Source organism: Taudactylus pleione, unplaced genomic scaffold (genome assembly GCF_031769625.1).
Source record: "Taudactylus pleione unplaced genomic scaffold, aTauple2 ptg000800l, whole genome shotgun sequence".
NCBI classification, from domain to species: Eukaryota; Metazoa; Chordata; class Amphibia; order Anura; family Myobatrachidae; genus Taudactylus; species Taudactylus pleione.
The window spans coordinates 1,634,486-1,654,571 of NW_028285202.1; the positions used below are offsets into that span (position 1 = coordinate 1,634,486).

The 20,086-nt window shown below is 46.8% G+C and overlaps 1 protein-coding gene across 2 annotated transcripts; it reads right to left on the minus strand.

Moving 5' to 3' along the window:
• Positions 1-928: 928 nt before the first annotated feature.
• LOC148474928 (uncharacterized) lies at positions 929-18,549 on the minus strand. 2 transcript variants are annotated; one of them, XM_088458008.1, is made up of 7 exons: positions 18,495-18,549; positions 13,756-13,834; positions 13,539-13,636; positions 13,261-13,372; positions 3,685-3,782; positions 3,102-3,213; positions 929-2,466 (listed from the first exon to the last, which is right to left on the minus strand). In XM_088458008.1, the coding sequence occupies exons 2-7, from the start codon at positions 13,787-13,789 to the stop codon at positions 1,202-1,204; spliced, it is 1,719 nt and encodes a 572-aa protein (XP_088314134.1). In that variant the 5' UTR covers positions 13,790-13,834; positions 18,495-18,549; the 3' UTR covers positions 929-1,201. The 2 variants fall into 2 exon arrangements, with proteins under 2 accessions (XP_088314134.1, XP_088314136.1); XM_088458010.1 differs by having other exon boundaries at positions 18,485-18,520.
• Between the last annotated feature and the right edge of the window lie 1,537 nt (positions 18,550-20,086).

The following is a 20,086-nucleotide window of genomic DNA, read 5'->3' on the forward strand; positions in this document are numbered from 1 at the left end:
AGAACAGTATGTATGGCCATCGGTTAATAATTTCACAATGTTCTACAAATATGTTTTTGTAGCTAGATGCCAGTTTAGTTCATAAAGTTTTGCACGCAGCCATATCCAAGAGTAACCTCCCTTAGGAGGCATCTCGGAATGTCCCTATGGTCTGCCAGTATTACCCAGATAGGGAGTTAGAGAAAAGAGGATTTGTTAAATGTGTTTCACTTAATCGATATGGTGGAAACTGCTATCCCCTCCCTCTCTGTTACACTCAGGGTCTCATTCAGAGCGCTCGCAAGCGGGTCGATGTTTCCCAAATGCGCATGCGCACGACGGAGGCTGCTCCGTTGTGCGCATGCGCGAGACCCGGCGAGTGACGGGGAAACCGTCGCTCAGGGTCTCGCACCAAAGGGGGCGTGCTGTCGATGATGATTGACAACACGCCCCCTTTGGTGGGCGTGCCGGGGGCGTGGCTGCCCAGACAGAGGCGTTCCCATGGGAACACCTACCGTCTGGGTCCGGCCCCACTGACATCACTAGTGATGTCAGTGGGAGTGTTTTTGGCTCTGATAGAGCCAAAAGCACTCCGGGCTTGCGGCAGACGAGACCCTACCGCAAGGGTCTCGTCACAAGCCCGATGGTCACAATGGTTTTGACCATCGCGACCATCTTTTTGGCCGCTCGCATAAGCTGTGGGTGGTCACCCACAGCTATGCGAGCAGCCAGGAGGCCGCTCCAAGTTTAGGTAGGACGGGCCAGACTCAGAGCGAGCGCTCTTGTCAGAGCGTCCGGCTCTGAATCAGGCCCTCAGTTCTGTGTTTTCACTTTCTTAAATTTGCAGTCTGGGTCCAAACATGTGCTACTTTGTAAATCACCAGTAAAACAGTAACAGATTACCAAATTTATTCTATAAGACATCTCAGACCTCCAATTACAGAATATGACAAAAATGTCAATGTCTATGCTGATCAAATTCAGGATTATATATATATTATTTAGGACACTGACCCAATACACTAAAAAAATAATTTCAACACAACATATGTTCCAGTTTTATTTTGATGACAATTCCACATTTTGTTAATATACTGTAAGAATTTATATTGCACACCATAACTCAGCGATGTCAAAGTACCTTGAAAATTATCTACAAATGTGATCAAGCCTGTTTTTACAAGTTACAATAATATAAATTACTTTTACTCTTTTGAGAAGATTAATGCAACCGCATTTCATGTCTATTCTCTTGTGGAAATTGTTTCTCCCCTATGTGAATTATCTGATGTTTAACAAGCGCTGATTTATGTGTAAAACATTTCTCACACTCAGAGCATAGAAATGGTTTCTCACCGGTGTGACTTCTCTGATGTATAACAAGACTTGATCTATGGGAAAACCATTTCTCACACTGAGAACACTGAAATGGTCTCTCACCTGTGTGAGTTCTCTGATGTATAACAAGAGCTGATTTATATGTAAAACATTTCCCACATTCAGAACACAGAAATGGCTTCTCACCTGTGTGACTTATCTGATGTGTAACAAGATATGATTTCCGTGTAAAGCGTTTCCCACACTCAGAACAAGGAAATGGCCTCTCACCTGTGTGAGTTCTCTGATGTTTAACAAGAACTGACTTCACTGTAAACCATTTCCCACATTCAAAACATGGAAATGGTTTCTCACCTGTGTGAGTTCTCTGATGAGCAACAAGATCTGATTTCTGTGTAAAACATTTCGCACACTCAGAGCATGGAAATGGTTTCTCACCTGTGTGGGTTCTCTGATGTTCCACAAGAACGGATTTCTTTGTAAAACATTTTCCGCAATCAGAACACGTAAACGGCTTCTCACCTTTGTGCATTCTCTGATGTTCGACAAGAACCGATTTCTTTGTAAAGCATTTCCCACACTCACAACAAGGAAATGGCTTTTCACCTGTGTGAGATCTCTGATGAACTAAAAGGGCTGATTTATATGTAAAGCCTTTCCCACACTCCGAGCATGAAAATGGTTTCGTACTTGCGTGACTTATCTGATGTTCAACAAAAATGGATTTCTTTGTAAAACATTTCCCACACTCAGAACACGAAAACGGCTTCTCACCTGTGTGACTTCTCTGATGTTCAACGAGGACTGATTTCCGTGCAAAACATTTCCCACAATCATAACATGGAAATGGTTTCTCACCTGTGTGACTTCTCTGATGTCTAACAAACATTGACTGATGTTTAAAATGTCTACCACATTCTGAACAGTGAAAGCTTTTATCACCTGTCTGAGATGTACTATATTTGACAGAAGCTAAAGTATCAGGAGACCATTCCTCATTATTAGAAGGATCAGGTGAATTATCTGCACTGTGAAGTACTGGATGTCTATTTAGGGTAATGCAGGTCTCTTCTGTAGAATCTTGTACGATGTTTTTATCTTCCATTTTAACATATACAGACAATATACTCCTGCTTCTGCATTCATCCACTGGAAATAAATGTATGAGAGACAAACTTTCAGAATATTAGCAGAGTTTTAGATGTTTAGTTGTTGCACATCAATTAGCAAAAAACATTTTATTACAATTTTAATTACAAAACAGCTATTATGACTCTTTTACTGAATACATAACGCAATTGTATAAATATAACACAATCACGTTACAATGTACAATGCAAGGACCCACAGCATCAAAGCACAGAGTTTGGAAAGAAGCTAATGTGCAATGGCGTGCAATTATAGCTCCATATGTGTGTGTAATGGGGTGTGTGATCTTAGGGCGAGGAGACTGGACAGATCTTTGGCCTGGTAACACACAGTGACATGATGTGAGGGGGAGAGCAGGAGTATAATAGGGGCTGATGGCTCCTGATGTATGAGATACACCAGAGAGTGTGGGGAGGAGACTGGTCAGATCTCTGGGCTGGTAACACACAGTGACATGATGTGAGGAGGAGAGCAGGAGTATAATAGGGGCTGATGGCTCCTGACTCCCCCACTGGGCAGATACATTTCTCTCATTCGTCTGTAGTGACAGAGGAGGGTGTAGGATAAGAGATTGTTGTAGTGACTGAGCAAGTAGAATATGTGACACTATTCTGTAATAAGTGATTATTACTCACCTGTGCTAATATCTGTAGGGATTTCTTCCTCCTTACACTGCTGATCACCCCTCACATGCGTCTCTTCTTCTCCCTCTATATCTTCTGTTTTAATATTAGCCAGATCTTCACCCTAAATAACCCATAATAAAATACAGGTTGAGACTTCCATATCCAAAATGCTTGGGACCAAGGGTATTTTGGATATCGGAATATTCCGTATTTTGGAATATTTGCATACCATAATTAAATATCTTGGTAATAGGACCCAAATCTAAACACAGAATGTATTTATGTCTTACATACACTTTATACACACAGCCTGAAGGTAATTTTATACAATATTTTCAATAATTTTGTGCCTTCCTCAAAGTTTGTGTACATTGAACCATCAAAAAGTCTCACTATCTCAGTCCCGCTAAAAAAATTCAGAATTTCTGAATATTTGGATATAGGAGACTCAAACTGTCACACTAATAATGTCCAACTTTTTTAACTGAGACTAAACAGTATAATATCAGCATATGAGGCACACACAGCTGCTCTACAGATCATACAGTGACAGTCACTTTGGTACTTTGGTGAAACCCTAAATCCCACCTACCTGATGCTCCTGTGGGGTCCTGTGATTCTCCTCTGTACAGTCCTGGGAATACAGAGGACAGGGATATCTCTCTGGGGTATCTCTATTACTGGGTCCATCTGTAGGAGACACACAGTGACTGAGTACATTGTATAAATGTGATTCTCCTCTGTACAGTCCTGGGAATACAGAGGACGGGGACATCTCTCTGGGGTATCTCTATTACTGGGTCCATCTGTAGGAGACACACAATGACTGAGTACATTGTCTATATGTGATTATCAGATGATGTGGGAATAGTAACAGAAGTAACCCATAGCGTGATAAAGCAGGAATGACTTTGTAGGAATAGAAGGAGGATTCAATTATATGTTCTTAAATTAAAGTCACTGTAATACAACAAAAAATGGGCTGGACAATGGGATAATGTCAGCTCTTTAAATAACTGATGTCTATCAATACTTTATTTTAGGACATTACCAAAAATTACATAACAATTTACGTCTAGGGCCCGCATCCCCAGCAGTGTGACACTGTACATATAGGGTCCCCACATCCCCAGCAGTGTGACAGGGCAGATGTGTGACACTGTACGTCTATGGTCCCCACATCCCCAGCAGTGTGACAGGGCAGATCTGTGACACTGTACGTCTAGGGTCCCCACATCCCCAGCAGTGTGACAGGGCAGATCTGTGACACTATGTCTATGGTCCCCACATCCCCAGCAGTGTGACAGGGCAGATCTGTGACACTGTACGTCTAGGGTCCCCACATCCCCAGCAGTGTGACAGGGCAGATGTGTTACACTGTACATATAGGGTCCCCACATACCCAGCAGTGTGACAGGGCAGATCTGTGACACTGTACGTCTAGGGTCCTTACATCCCCAGCAGTGTGACAGGACAGATCTGTGACACTGTACATATAGGGTCCTCACATCCCCAGCAGTGTGACAGGGCAGATCTGTGACACTGTACGTCTAGGGTCCTTACATCCCCAGCAGTGTGACAGGACAGATCTGTGACACTGTATATATAGGGTCCTCACATCCCCAGCAGTGTGACAGGGCAGATCTGTGACACTATGTCTAGGGTCCCCACATCCCCAGCAGTGTGACAGGGCAGATCTGTGACACTGTACGTCTAGGGTCCCCACATCCCCAGCAGTGTGACAGGGCAGATAGGTGACACTGTACGTCTAGGGTCCCCACATCCTCAGCAGTGTGACAGGGCAGATCTGTGACACTGTACGTCTAGGGTCCTCACATCCCCAGCAGTGTGACAGGGCAGATGTGTGACACTGTACGTCTAGGGTCCCCACATACCCAGCAGTGTGACAGGGCAGATCTGTGACACTGTACGTCTAGGGTCCTCACATCCCCAGCAGTGTGACAGGGCAGATCTGTGACACTGTACATCTAGGGTCCTTACATCCCCAGCAGTGTGACAGGGCAGATCTGTGACACTATGTCTAGGGTCCCCACATCCCCAGCAGTGTGACAGGGCAGATCTGTGACACTGTACGTCTAGGGTCCCCACATCCCCAGCAGTGTGACAGGGCAGATCTGTGACACTGTACGTCTAGGGTCCCCACATCCCCAGCAGTGGGACAGGGCAGATCTGTGACACTGTACGTCTAGGGTCCCCACATCCCCAGCAGTGTGACAGGACAGATGTGTGACACTGTACGTCTAGGGTCCTTACATCCCCAGCAGTGTGACAGGGCAGATCTGTGACACTGTACATCTAGGATCCCCACATCCCCAGCAGTGTGACGGGGCAGATCTGTGACACTGTACATCTAGGGTCCTCACATCCCCAGCAGTGTGACAGAACAGATCTGTGACACTGTACATCTAGGGTCCCCACATCCCCAGCAGTGTGACAGGGCAGATCTGTGACACTGTACATCTAGGGTCCCCACATCCCCAGCAGTGTGATAGGGCAGATCTGTGACACTGTACATCTAGGGTCCCCACATCCCCAGCAGTGTGACAGGGCAGATCTGTGACACTGTACATCTAGGGTCCTCACATCCCCAGCAGTGTGACAGAACAGATCTGTGACACTGTACATCTAGGGTCCCCACATCCCCAGCAGTGTGACAGGGCAGATCTGTGACACTGTACATCTAGGGTCCCCACATCCCCAGCAGTGTGATAGGGCAGATCTGTGACACTGTACATCTAGGGTCCCCACATCCCCAGCAGTGTGACAGGGCAGATCTGTGACACTGTACATCTAGGGTCCCCACATCCCCAGCAGTGTGACAGGGCAGATCTGTGACACTGTACATCTAGGGTCCCCACATCCCCAGTAGTGTGACAGGGCAGATCTGTGACAATGTACATCTAGGGTCCTCACATGCCCAGCAGTGTGACAGGACAGATCTGTGACACTGTACGTCTAGGGTCCCCACATCCCCAGCAGTGACAGGGCAGATCTGTGACACTGTACATCTAGGGTCCCCACATCCCCAGCAGTGTGACAGGGCAGATCTGTGACACTGTACGTCTAGGGTCCCCACATCCCCAGCAGTGTGACAGGGCAGATCTGTGACACTGTACGTCTAGGGTCCTCACATCCCCAGCAGTGTGAGAGGGCAGATCTGTGACACTGTACGTCTAGGGTCCCCACATCCCCAGCAGTGGGACAGGGCAGATCTGTGACACTGTACATCTAGGGTCCCCACATCCCCAGCAGTGTGACAGGACAGATCTGTGACACTGTACGTCTAGGGTCCTCACATCCCCAGCAGTGTGACAGGGCAGATGTGTGACACTGTACATCTAGGGTCCTCACATCCCCAGCAGTGTGAGAGGGCAGATCTGTGACACAGTACGTCTAGGGTCCCCACATCCCCAGCAGTGGGACAGGGCAGATCTGTGACACTGTACGTCTAGGGTCCTCACATCCCCAGCAGTGTGACAGGGCAGATCTGTGACACTGTACGTCTAGGGTCCTTACATCCCCAGCAGTGTGACAGGGCAGATCTGTGACACTGTACATCTAGGATCCCCACATCCCCAGCAGTGTGACAGGGCAGATCTGTGACAATGTACGTCTAGGGTCCCCACATCCCCAGCAGTGTGACAGGGCAGATCTGTGACACTGTACATCTAGGGTCCCCACATCCCCAGCAGTGTGACAGAACAGATCTGTGACACTGTACATCTAGGGTCCCCACATCCCCAGCAGTGTGACAGGACAGATCTGTGACACTGTACGTCTAGGGTCCTCACATCCCCAGCAGTGTGACAGGGCAGATCTGTGACACTGTACATCTAGGGTCCCCACATCCCCAGCAGTGTGACAGGGCAGATCTGTGACACTGAACGTCTAGGATCCCCACATCCCCAGTAGTGTGACAGGGCAGATCTGTGACAATGTACATCTAGGGTCCCCACATCCCCAGTAGTGTGACAGGGCAGATCTGTGACAATGTACATCTAGGGTCCTCACATCCCCAGCAGTGACAGGGCAGATCTGTGACACTGTACATCTAGGGTCCTCACATGCCCAGCAGTGTGACAGGGCAGATCTGTGACACTGTACATCTAGGGTCCCCACATCCCCAGCAGTGTGACAGGACAGATCTGTGACACTGTACATCTAGGGTCCTCACATCCCCAGCAGTGTGACAGGGCAGATCTGTGACACTGTACGTCTAGGGTCCCCACATCCCCAGCAGTGTGACAGGGCAGATCTGTGACACTATGTCTATGGTCCCCACATCCCCAGCAGTGTGACAGGGCAGATCTGTGACACTGTACGTCTAGGGTCCCCACATCCCCAGCAGTGTGACAGGGCAGATGTGTTACACTGTACATATAGGGTCCCCACATACCCAGCAGTGTGACAGGGCAGATCTGTGACACTGTACGTCTAGGGTCCTCACATCCCCAGCAGTGTGACAGGGCAGATCTGTGACACTGTACGTCTAGGGTCCTTACATCCCCAGCAGTGTGACAGGACAGATCTGTGACACTGTATATATAGGGTCCTCACATCCCCAGCAGTGTGACAGGGCAGATCTGTGACACTATGTCTAGGGTCCCCACATCCCCAGCAGTGTGACAGGGCAGATCTGTGACACTGTACGTCTAGGGTCCCCACATCCCCAGCAGTGTGACAGGGCAGATAGGTGACACTGTACGTCTAGGGTCCCCACATCCCCAGCAGTGTGACAGGGCAGATCTGTGACACTGTACGTCTAGGGTCCTCACATCCCCAGCAGTGTGACAGGGCAGATGTGTGACACTGTACGTCTAGGGTCCCCACATACCCAGCAGTGTGACAGGGCAGATCTGTGACACTGTACGTCTAGGGTCCTCACATCCCCAGCAGTGTGACAGGGCAGATCTGTGACACTGTACATCTAGGGTCCTTACATCCCCAGCAGTGTGACAGGGCAGATCTGTGACACTATGTCTAGGGTCCCCACATCCCCAGCAGTGTGACAGGGCAGATCTGTGACACTGTACGTCTAGGGTCCCCACATCCCCAGCAGTGTGACAGGGCAGATCTGTGACACTGTACGTCTAGGGTCCCCACATCCCCAGCAGTGTGACAGGACAGATGTGTGACACTGTACGTCTAGGGTCCTTACATCCCCAGCAGTGTGACAGGGCAGATCTGTGACACTGTACATCTAGGATCCCCACATCCCCAGCAGTGTGACAGGGCAGATCTGTGACACTGTACATCTAGGGTCCTCACATCCCCAGCAGTGTGACAGAACAGATCTGTGACACTGTACATCTAGGGTCCCCACATCCCCAGCAGTGTGACAGGGCAGATCTGTGACACTGTACATCTAGGGTCCCCACATCCCCAGCAGTGTGATAGGGCAGATCTGTGACACTGTACATCTAGGGTCCCCACATCCCCAGCAGTGTGACAGGGCAGATCTGTGACACTGTACATCTAGGGTCCCCACATCCCCAGCAGTGTGACAGGGCAGATCTGTGACACTGTACATCTAGGGTCCCCACATCCCCAGTAGTGTGACAGGGCAGATCTGTGACAATGTACATCTAGGGTCCTCACATGCCCAGCAGTGTGACAGGACAGATCTGTGACACTGTACGTCTAGGGTCCCCACATCCCCAGCAGTGACAGGGCAGATCTGTGACACTGTACATCTAGGGTCCCCACATCCCCAGCAGTGTGACAGGGCAGATCTGTGACACTGTACGTCTAGGGTCCCCACATCCCCAGCAGTGTGACAGGGCAGATCTGTGACACTGTACGTCTAGGGTCCTCACATCCCCAGCAGTGTGACAGGGCAGATGTGTGACACTGTACATCTAGGGTCCTCACATCCCCAGCAGTGTGAGAGGGCAGATCTGTGACACTGTACGTCTAGGGTCCCCACATCCCCAGCAGTGGGACAGGGCAGATCTGTGACACTGTACATCTAGGGTCCCCACATCCCCAGCAGTGTGACAGGACAGATCTGTGACACTGTACGTCTAGGGTCCTCACATCCCCAGCAGTGTGACAGGGCAGATGTGTGACACTGTACATCTAGGGTCCTCACATCCCCAGCAGTGTGAGAGGGCAGATCTGTGACACAGTACGTCTAGGGTCCCCACATCCCCAGCAGTGGGACAGGGCAGATCTGTGACACTGTACGTCTAGGGTCCCCACATCCCCAGCAGTGTGACAGGACAGATGTGTGACACTGTACGTCTAGGGTCCTTACATCCCCAGCAGTGTGACAGGGCAGATCTGTGACACTGTACATCTAGGATCCCCACATCCCCAGCAGTGTGACAGGGCAGATCTGTGACAATGTACGTCTAGGGTCCCCACATCCCCAGCAGTGTGACAGGGCAGATCTGTGACACTGTACATCTAGGGTCCCCACATCCCCAGCAGTGTGACAGGGCAGATCTGTGACACTGTACATCTAGGGTCCCCACATCCCCAGCAGTGTGACAGAACAGATCTGTGACACTGTACATCTAGGGTCCCCACATCCCCAGCAGTGTGACAGGACAGATCTGTGACACTGTACGTCTAGGGTCCTCACATCCCCAGCAGTGTGACAGGGCAGATCTGTGACACTGTACATCTAGGGTCCCCACATCCCCAGCAGTGTGACAGGGCAGATCTGTGACACTGAACGTCTAGGATCCCCACATCCCCAGCAGTGTGACAGGGCAGATCTGTGACACTGTACATCTAGGGTCCCCACATCCCCAGTAGTGTGACAGGGCAGATCTGTGACAATGTACATCTAGGGTCCTCACATCCCCAGCAGTGACAGGGCAGATCTGTGACACTGTACATCTAGGGTCCTCACATGCCCAGCAGTGTGACAGGGCAGATCTGTGACACTGTACATCTAGGGTCCCCACATCCCCAGCAGTGTGACAGGACAGATCTGTGACACTGTACATCTAGGGTCCTCACATCCCCAGCAGTGTGACAGGGCAGATCTGTGACACTGTACGCCTATGTACCCCACACCCCCAGCAGTGTGACAGGCCAGATCTGTGACACTGTACATCTAGGGTCCCCACATCCCCAGCAGTGTGACAGGGCAGATCTGTGATACTGTACATCTAGGGTCCCCACATCCCCAGCAGTGTGACAGGGCAGATCTGTGACACTGTACGTCTAGGGTCCTACATCCCCAGCAGTGTGACAGGACAGATCTGTGACACTGTACATCTAGGGTCCCCACATCCCCAGCAGTGTGACAGGGCAGATCTGTGACACTGTACATCTAGGGTCCCCACATCCCCAGCAGTGTGACAGGGCAGATCTGTGACACTGTACATCTAGGGTCCCCACATCCCCAGCAGTGTGACAGGGCAGATCTGTGACACTGTACGTCTAAGTCTACTGAAGCAAAGTTGGATGTGCGCCAAATTTATTGCTGTATTACACAATCTTACTGCACACAATCACACAAAAAGTGTAAACGTGAGTGTACAGATCCACACACATCTGAAACTTGTGCCTCTTTATTAATGGTGCAGTGGTACGAGGCAGTCGATGCCAGTGTATTCTTATCCTATGAGTGTAAAAGAACTATTGCCACTCTGGGGAAAAGCGATCTTGCAAAAACTGCCCCGAGCGCACCTTGTTTATTAGCTCTCCGGGTGCGGGACAATATCAGCGAAGGACTAAAACATAAGAGGTGCCATCATATCTGGAGATCTGGATCGCACTAGAAGACTGGAAGTGGCTAGTTCACAGAGGTCACGAGAGCCAGGTTAATTATCAGTGACTAGAGTTCTCTTACTTAGAACGATGGAGCATAACTATTCAGCCCAAGAAGCCACTAGCTTGGGAAGCAGAGCCAGAATAAAAGGCCAGGCCCGGAGACCAGAAGAGCGTCTTGCTGATTTCAGCCTAGAGGTGCTGAAGCTGTCAAGACTGGTGGTACTGGGGTTACAGCTCAAGCGGCACTGACCAGGAAGTGGGTGGTTACAGTGGAGGACTACATGGGCCACCAATCCTTACTCCTGTGGGTCTCATGGATCTGTGTCTCCTCCTAGTGGCACGGCTCACAATCTGGCAGTGATGTGAAAGGAGCCTCGCTACAGAGTATAATGGCTGTAAATTGTACGGGCACACAGATTATGTAGGGTGATAACGACACAGATCTCGTTTCTAAGTTTGGGATGATTATTGCATTTGATGCAATGATGATCCGGGCTCACTAGGAACGCTGAGCCACTCCCCGCGTATAACCCCTTTTAACGTGGCAGTAATAGGCCTTGTCCTAGTGTTCTTAGGGCCAGATTCAGAGCCGCTCATAAGCGGCCGCTCGTTCGTTCCGAGCGATGTTCGCACATCTGCGCATGCGTATGGGTTGTAAGGCGCATGCGCGAACCAGTCAGTGCGGTCGGAAATCGTGCGCTCGCAAAATAGCGAATGCCTGCTAATTTGAGTGACAGGATGAGGCGTTTGTGGGTGGTAACAGGGGAAGGTGCTTGAAATCGGGGAGTGGAGATCCGAACGCAGGCGTGCCAAACGGTCAAAACGGGCGTTTAATGGGTGTGCATAATTAACAAAGCAGCGTCATCGACCACGTCACTTGGTTGTCTTTTAGCCAGAACTGCTCGCATGATTGCGGTAGGAAAATGCTACCACAAGAATAGCGAGCAGTTCATACGCCGTTCGATGTACTCGATAAATCATATAAATAGCGGAGATGACGTAGGATGCGAGCGGCCAGGGGGCGTTTTTTCAAAATAGCAAGCGCATGTTTTGTTCGCTCGTTCAGACATAGAGGCGTCAACAGACCGCAAAGAGCGAGTGCTTAATTGAAATATCCGGCCCCTTTTTCAGAACGACCGTCCGCAAATAGCGTCCGGCTCTTAATCAGGCCCTTAGTGTATAAGGCCATGCTACCTAGAGAGGTTGCAAATGTCAAATGATCATAGACAAAGCACCCTGATGTGTCTAATTGGCAATAATAATAATAACAATAATAATAATAATAACAATAATAATAATAATAATAATAATAATAATAATAATAATAACAATAATAATAATAATAATAATAATAATAATAATAATAATAACAATAATAATAATATTTGTTATAATAATAATAATAATAATAATAATAATAATAATAATAATAATATATGTAATAATAATAATATATGTAATAATAATAATAATAATAACAATAATAATAATCATAATAATAATAATAAATCATTCCCTCATCCAGGTCTACAAAGGTGAGATGAATAGGGGGCGACAGGTTGGTACCTGACCATGTGGCTCATTGTGTAGAGGATCCACTGTTGCTACCCAGAGCTGGTAATTAGAGTCCGGCAGCACCAGGCTCTTCCAGGTCATTGAAGTTGGCATCCAGTGTGCAACGCCAGAGAAGAGGCGTTACAGTAACCGGTGACCATTGCATGCGGCTCTCGGGTCGCACAACCATTGCACAGGAGGATAAGTGAAGGACTGTACCAGCACAGGACCTGATAGGAGTTCTTGGTTTAAGCTAGTTCTGCTAGCGAGAAGCATCCACTTGTGGTTTTGGAAGAATGAACCAAAATCCTTGTGCGCATAATTGTTTCCTGGGCAGCGAGATGATGTTTCCCTTTATAAGTTTTACCACTATCGGCAAAGAGCAACTCAGAATCAGGACAAGAATTAATTTAAACCACCTGTAAATTAACAACCTTCAAGTCAAGTCACACACCCATAGCACACATAACACGGGAAATTGTAGGGATGGTGTGCAGCTTAGCACAAATAAGATAAAGAGAATGTCATCATTATCAAATACTGTACATAACAACACAGTGACATGATGTGAGGGGGAGAGCAGTAGTAGCAGTAGTATAATAGGGGCTGATGGCTCCTGATGTATGAGATACACCAGAGAGTGTGGGGAGGAGACTGGTCAGATCTCTGGGCTGGTAACACACAGTGACATGATGTGAGGGGGAGAGTAGGAGTATAATAGGGGCTGACTAACTCACCTAATGGGCAGATACATTTCCCTCATTAGTCTATACTGACAAGAGGAGGGTTTAGGATAAGATATTGCTGTGGTGACTGATCAAGGAGAATATGTGACTATATTCTGTAATAAGTGATTATTACTCACATGTGCTGATATTTGTAGGGATTTCCTCCTCCTTACACTGCTGATCACTGATAAAATACTTCTCTTCTTCTTCCTCCATATATTCTACCTTAATATCAGTCAGATTTTCACCCTAAAAAACACCAAAACAATAAATAATAAAATATCTTTAATAATGTCTCACTTCATTAACAGAGACTAAGCAGTATAATATCAGTGCATAAGACACACACAGCTGCTCTACAGATCATACAGTGACAGTCACTTTGGTATTTGGAGAGACCCTAAATCCCATCTACCTGATGCTCCTGTGGGGTCCTGTGATTCTCCTCTGTACAATCCTGGGAATACAGAGGACGGGGACATCTCTCTGGGGTATTTCTGTTACTGGGTCCATCTGTAGGAGACACACAGTGACTGAGTACATTGTATATATGTGATTATCAGGTGATGTGTGTATATAGGGGGCCCCCATACCTGCTCTCCCCTGTACAATAAATGACAGTCTCCTCTTACCCAGTGATGTGAGGGGCCGGTAATTCTCCATCATCACGTCCTTGTACAGACCCCTGTGTTCCTCTATATACTCCCCCTCCTGCATGGAGACATAGACAGTGATATCTAGACACCTTATAGGAACCTGACACAGTGATACAGTCATCACCCCCCTGACACCACAAGTTGCTCCACCTGCATTATAGTAACATGATACCAGAGACTGCACAGGCTGCTCCCCCTGTATAATAATAATAATAACAGGACATCACAGGCTGCTCTCCCTGTATAATAATAATAACAGGACACCACAGGTTCCTTCCCCTGAATAATAACAGGAAACCACAGGCTGCTCCCCCTCTATAATAATAATAACAGGACACCACAGGCTACTCCCACTGTATAATAATAATAATAACAGGACATCACAGGCTGCTCCCCTGTATAATAATAATAACAGGACACCACAGGCTGCTCCCCCTGTATAATAATAATAACAGGACACCACAGGCTGCTCTCCCTGTATGATAATAATAACAGGACACCACAGGTTCCTTCCCCTGAATAATAACAGGACACCACAGCCTGCTCCCCCTGTATAATAATAATAACAGGACACCACAGGCTGCTCCCCCTGTATAATAATAATAACAGGACACCACAGGCTGCTCCCCCTGTATAATAATAACACAAGGACACCACAGGCTGCTCCCCCTGTATAATAATAATAATAACAGGACACCACAGGCTGCTCCTCCTGTACAATAGTAATAATAATAACAGGACACCACAGTCTGCTCCCCCTGTATAATAATAATAATAATAATAATAACAGGACACCACAGGCTGCTCCTCCTGTACAATAATAATAATAATAACAGGACACCACAGGCTGCTCCCCCTGTACAATAGTTATAATAACAGGACACCACAGGCTGCTCTACCTGTATAATAATAACAACAGGACACCACAGGCTGCTCCCCCTGTATAATAATAATAACAGGACACCACAGGCTAATACCCCAGTATAATAATAACAGGACACCACAGCCTGCTCCCCCTGTATAATAATAATAACAGGACACCACAAGCTGCTCCCCCTGTATAATAATAATAACAGGACACCACAGGCTGCTCCCCCTGTATAATAATAATAATAATAATAATAACAGGACACCACAGGCTGTTCCTCCTGTACAATAGTAATAATAATAACAGGACACCACAGTCTGCTCCCCCTTTATAATAATAATAACAGGACACCACAGGCTGCTCCTCCTGTACAATAGTAATAACAATAACAGGACACCACAGGCTGCTCCCCCTGTACAATAGTTATAATAACAGGACACCACAGGCTGCTCTACCTGTATAATAATAATAACAACAGGACACCACAGGCTGCTCCCCCTGTATAATAATAACAGGACACCACAGGCTACTCCCACTGTATAATAATAATAATAACAGCATGCCACAGGCTGCTCTCCCTGTATAATAATAATAACAGGACACCACAGGCTGCTCCCACTGTATAATAATAATAACAGGACACCACAGGCTAATACCCCAGTATAATAATAACAGGACACCACAGCCTGCTCCCACTGTATAATAATAATAACAGGACACCACAGGCTGCTCCCCCTGTATAATAATAATAGCAGGACACCACAGGCTGCTCTCCCTGAATAATAATAATAACAGGACACCACAGGCTAATACCCCAGTATAATAATAACAGGACACCACAGGTTCCTTCCCCTGAATAATAACAGGACACCACAGCCTGCTCCCCCAGTATAATAATAACAGGACACCACAGCCTGCTCCCCCTGTATAATAATAATAACAGGACACCACAGGCTGCTCCCCCTGTATAATAATAATAACAGGACACCACAGGCTGCTCCCCCTGTATAATAATAATAATAACACAAGGACACCACAGGCTGCTCCCCCTGTATAATAATAATAACAGGACACCACAGGCTGCTCCTCCTGTACAATAGTAATAATAATAACAGGACACCACAGGCTGCTCCCCCTGTATAATAATAATAATAACAGGACACCACAGGCTGCTCCTCCTGTACAATAGTAATAATAATAACAGGACACCACAGGCTGCTCCCCCTGTACAATAGTTATAATACCAGGACATCACAGGCTGCTCTACCTGTATAATAATAATAACAACAGGACACCACAGGCTACTCCCACTGTATAATAATAATAACAGCATGCCACAGGCTGCTCTCCCTGTATAATAATAATAATAAAAGGACACCACAGGCTGCTCCCACTGTATAATAATAATAATAACAGGACACCACAGGCTAATACCCCAGTATAATAATAACAGGACACCACAGCCTGCTCCCCCTGTATAATAATAATAACAGGACACCAGAGGCTGCTCTCCCTATATAATAATAATAACAGGACACCACAGGCTGCTCCCCCTGTATAATAATAATAATAATAATAATAATAACAGGACACCACAGGCTGTTCCTCCTGTACAATAGTAATAATAATAACAGGACACCACAGTCTGCTCCCCCTTTATAATAATAATAACAGGACACCACAGGCTGCTCCTCCTGTACAATAGTAATAACAATAACAGGACACCACAGGCTGCTCCCCCTGTACAATAGTTATAATAACAGGACACCACAGGCTGCTCTACCTGTATAATAATAATAACAACAGGACACCACAGGCTGCTCCCCCTGTATAATAATAACAGGACACCACAGGCTACTCCCACTGTATAATAATAATAATAACAGCATGCCACAGGCTGCTCTCCCTGTATAATAATAATAACAGGACACCACAGGCTGCTCCCACTGTATAATAATAATAACAGGACACCACAGGCTAATACCCCAGTATAATAATAACAGGACACCACAGCCTGCTCCCACTGTATAATAATAATAACAGGACACCACAGGCTGCTCCCCCTGTATAATAATAATAGCAGGACACCACAGGCTGCTCTCCCTGAATAATAATAATAACAGGACACCACAGGCTAATACCCCAGTATAATAATAACAGGACACCACAGGTTCCTTCCCCTGAATAATAACAGGACACCACAGCCTGCTCCCCCAGTATAATAATAACAGGACACCACAGCCTGCTCCCCCTGTATAATAATAATAACAGGACACCACAGGCTGCTCCCCCTGTATAATAATAATAACAGGACACCACAGGCTGCTCCCCCTGTATAATAATAATAATAACACAAGGACACCACAGGCTGCTCCCCCTGTATAATAATAATAACAGGACACCACAGGCTGCTCCTCCTGTACAATAGTAATAATAATAACAGGACACCACAGGCTGCTCCCCCTGTATAATAATAATAATAACAGGACACCACAGGCTGCTCCTCCTGTACAATAGTAATAATAATAACAGGACACCACAGGCTGCTCCCCCTGTACAATAGTTATAATACCAGGACATCACAGGCTGCTCTACCTGTATAATAATAATAACAACAGGACACCACAGGCTACTCCCACTGTATAATAATAATAACAGCATGCCACAGGCTGCTCTCCCTGTATAATAATAATAATAAAAGGACACCACAGGCTGCTCCCACTGTATAATAATAATAATAACAGGACACCACAGGCTAATACCCCAGTATAATAATAACAGGACACCACAGCCTGCTCCCCCTGTATAATAATAATAACAGGACACCAGAGGCTGCTCTCCCTATATAATAATAATAACAGGACACCACAGGTTCCTTCCCCCGAATAATAACAGGACACCACAGGCTGCTCCCCCTGTATAATAATAATAACAGGACACCACAGGCTGCTCCACCTGTATAATAATAATAATAACAGGACACCACAGGCTGCTCCCCCTGTATAATAATAATAACACAAGGACACCACAGGCTGCTCCCCCTGTATAATAATAATAATAACAGGACACCACAGGCTGCTCCTCCTGTACAATAGTAATAATAATAACAGGACACCACAGGCTGCTCCCCCTGTATAATAATAATAATAACAGGACACCACAGGCTGCTCCTCCTGTACAATAGTAATAATAATAACAGGACACCACAGGCTGCTCCCCCTGTACAATAGTTATAATAACAGGACACCACAGGCTGCTCTACCTGTATAATAATAATAACAACAGGACACCACAGGCTGCTCCCCTGTATAATAATAATAACAGGACACCACAGGCTACTCCTTCTGTATAATAATAATAACAACAGCATGCCACAGGCTGCTCTCCCTGTATAATAATAGGACACCACAGGCTGCTCCCCCTGTATAATAATAATAACAGGACACCACAGGCTGCTCCCCCTGTATAATAATAATAACACAAGGACACCACAGGCTGCTCCCCCTGTATAATAATAATAATAACAGGACACAACAGGCTGCTCCTCCTGTACAATAGTAATAATAATAACAGGACACCACAGTCTGCTCCCCCTTTATAATAATAATAATAATAACAGGACACCACAGGCTGCTCCTCCTGTACAATAGTAATAATAATAACAGGACACCACAGGCTGCTCCCCCTGTACAATAGTTATAATAACAGGACACCACAGGCTGCTCCCCCTGTATAATAATAATAATAACACAAGGACACCACAGGCTGCTCCCCCTGTATAATAATAATAACACAAGGACACCACAGGCTGCTCCTCCTGTATAATAATAATCATACAGATCATTACCGCCTCCCAGACACAGCGATTTCTCCTTTCTGCTCAACGCTGACCCGGATGTTGATATCGAGGAAAACCCGGTCTTTGAAACGCACAGGCCGGAAAGCGGTGGACCGCACAGACCAGAAGTAAGGTGGACCGCACAGAGCCGATGTGAAGTGGAACGCAAAGGCCGGAAGTCGTGTGTGTAACATGCTCTTGGTGACGGATAATATGTTCCTACCCCATTCGACATGTAGGAAAATATAATGACAGTACACAGGTCCCACAACAGGGGGCGCAGCTGCCATGTTATGTGTGACTGACACTGCATATTGCAGCTGTCACATCACCTTATGCTTCCATGGAAATTGTTGTTTTATACTGAGTTTATTTTATTAATGTACAATCTACTTTATCACAAGAGCTGGTTTTGTTTAAGGAAAAGTTTGTAACATGCAAAATGAATAAGTGAAGCTGATAACACCACTCTACAGGTCAGAGTTACATTATGGAAAATAAGAAATCATCCAATATATGAACAAAGGCTGGAATACAAGCACATTTTGGGAGTGTTCTTGATTGGACCACCTATTCATTTTCAGGACTGATATAGATGTAAGAGACTTCCGTATTCAATAGTTACCGTAGTGTGGTTACTCTGTATGTTTACTTTTTGGCAATTGTGAGAAGTAACTGAAACCCAAGTTCTTGCATCCTAACTAGAAGCCCAGCCCCAGCGGTGCTGCCCCTACACCCAAACCTCATCTGTCTGCTGTAACACTACCCCACTCTTACACTAACTCACCAGTCTGTGCACAATCCCAACCTTACCCTAACCTACCCGTGTGTACACTATCCCAACCTTCCCGTGTGTACACTTCCCCAAACTAACCCACCCGTGTGTACACTAACCCAACCTTACCCTAACCCACCCGTGTGTACACTACCCCAAACTAACCCTAACCCATCTTTGTGTACACTACCCCAACCTTACCCACCCATGTGTACACTACCCCAACCTTACCCTAACCCAGCTGTGTGTACACTTCCCCAACCATACCTTAACACACCCCTGTGTACACTACCCCAACCTTACCTTATCCCATCCGTGTGTACACTATCCCACCTTACCTTAACCCACTGTGTGTACACTACCCCACCCTTACCCTAACCCAGCCGTGTGTACACTACCCCAACCTAACCCAGTCGTGTGTACACTAGCCAAATCTTACATTAACCCACCCGTGTGTACACTACCCCAACCTATCCCTAACTCATCTGTGTGTACACTACCCCAACCTTACCCACCCGAGTGTACACTACCCCAACCTTACTTTAACCCACCCGTGTGTACACTACCCCAACCTAACCCTAACTCATCTGTGTGTACACTACCCCAACCTTACCCACCAGGTACTGCTCTCACACGAGGCATCCATGGGCTCATATTGTGGATACCTTAGTGGTTTGGTGGGCCTTCCATCTCATGTACATATTTCCACCACTCTCGCTCATTCTGTGGGTTCTTCGTAAGTTGAAGTTGGAAGGTGGCACTGTTATCCTGATAGCTCCCAATTGGCCACAAGGAGCATGGTATGAGGATCTTCTGGGCCTCTCCT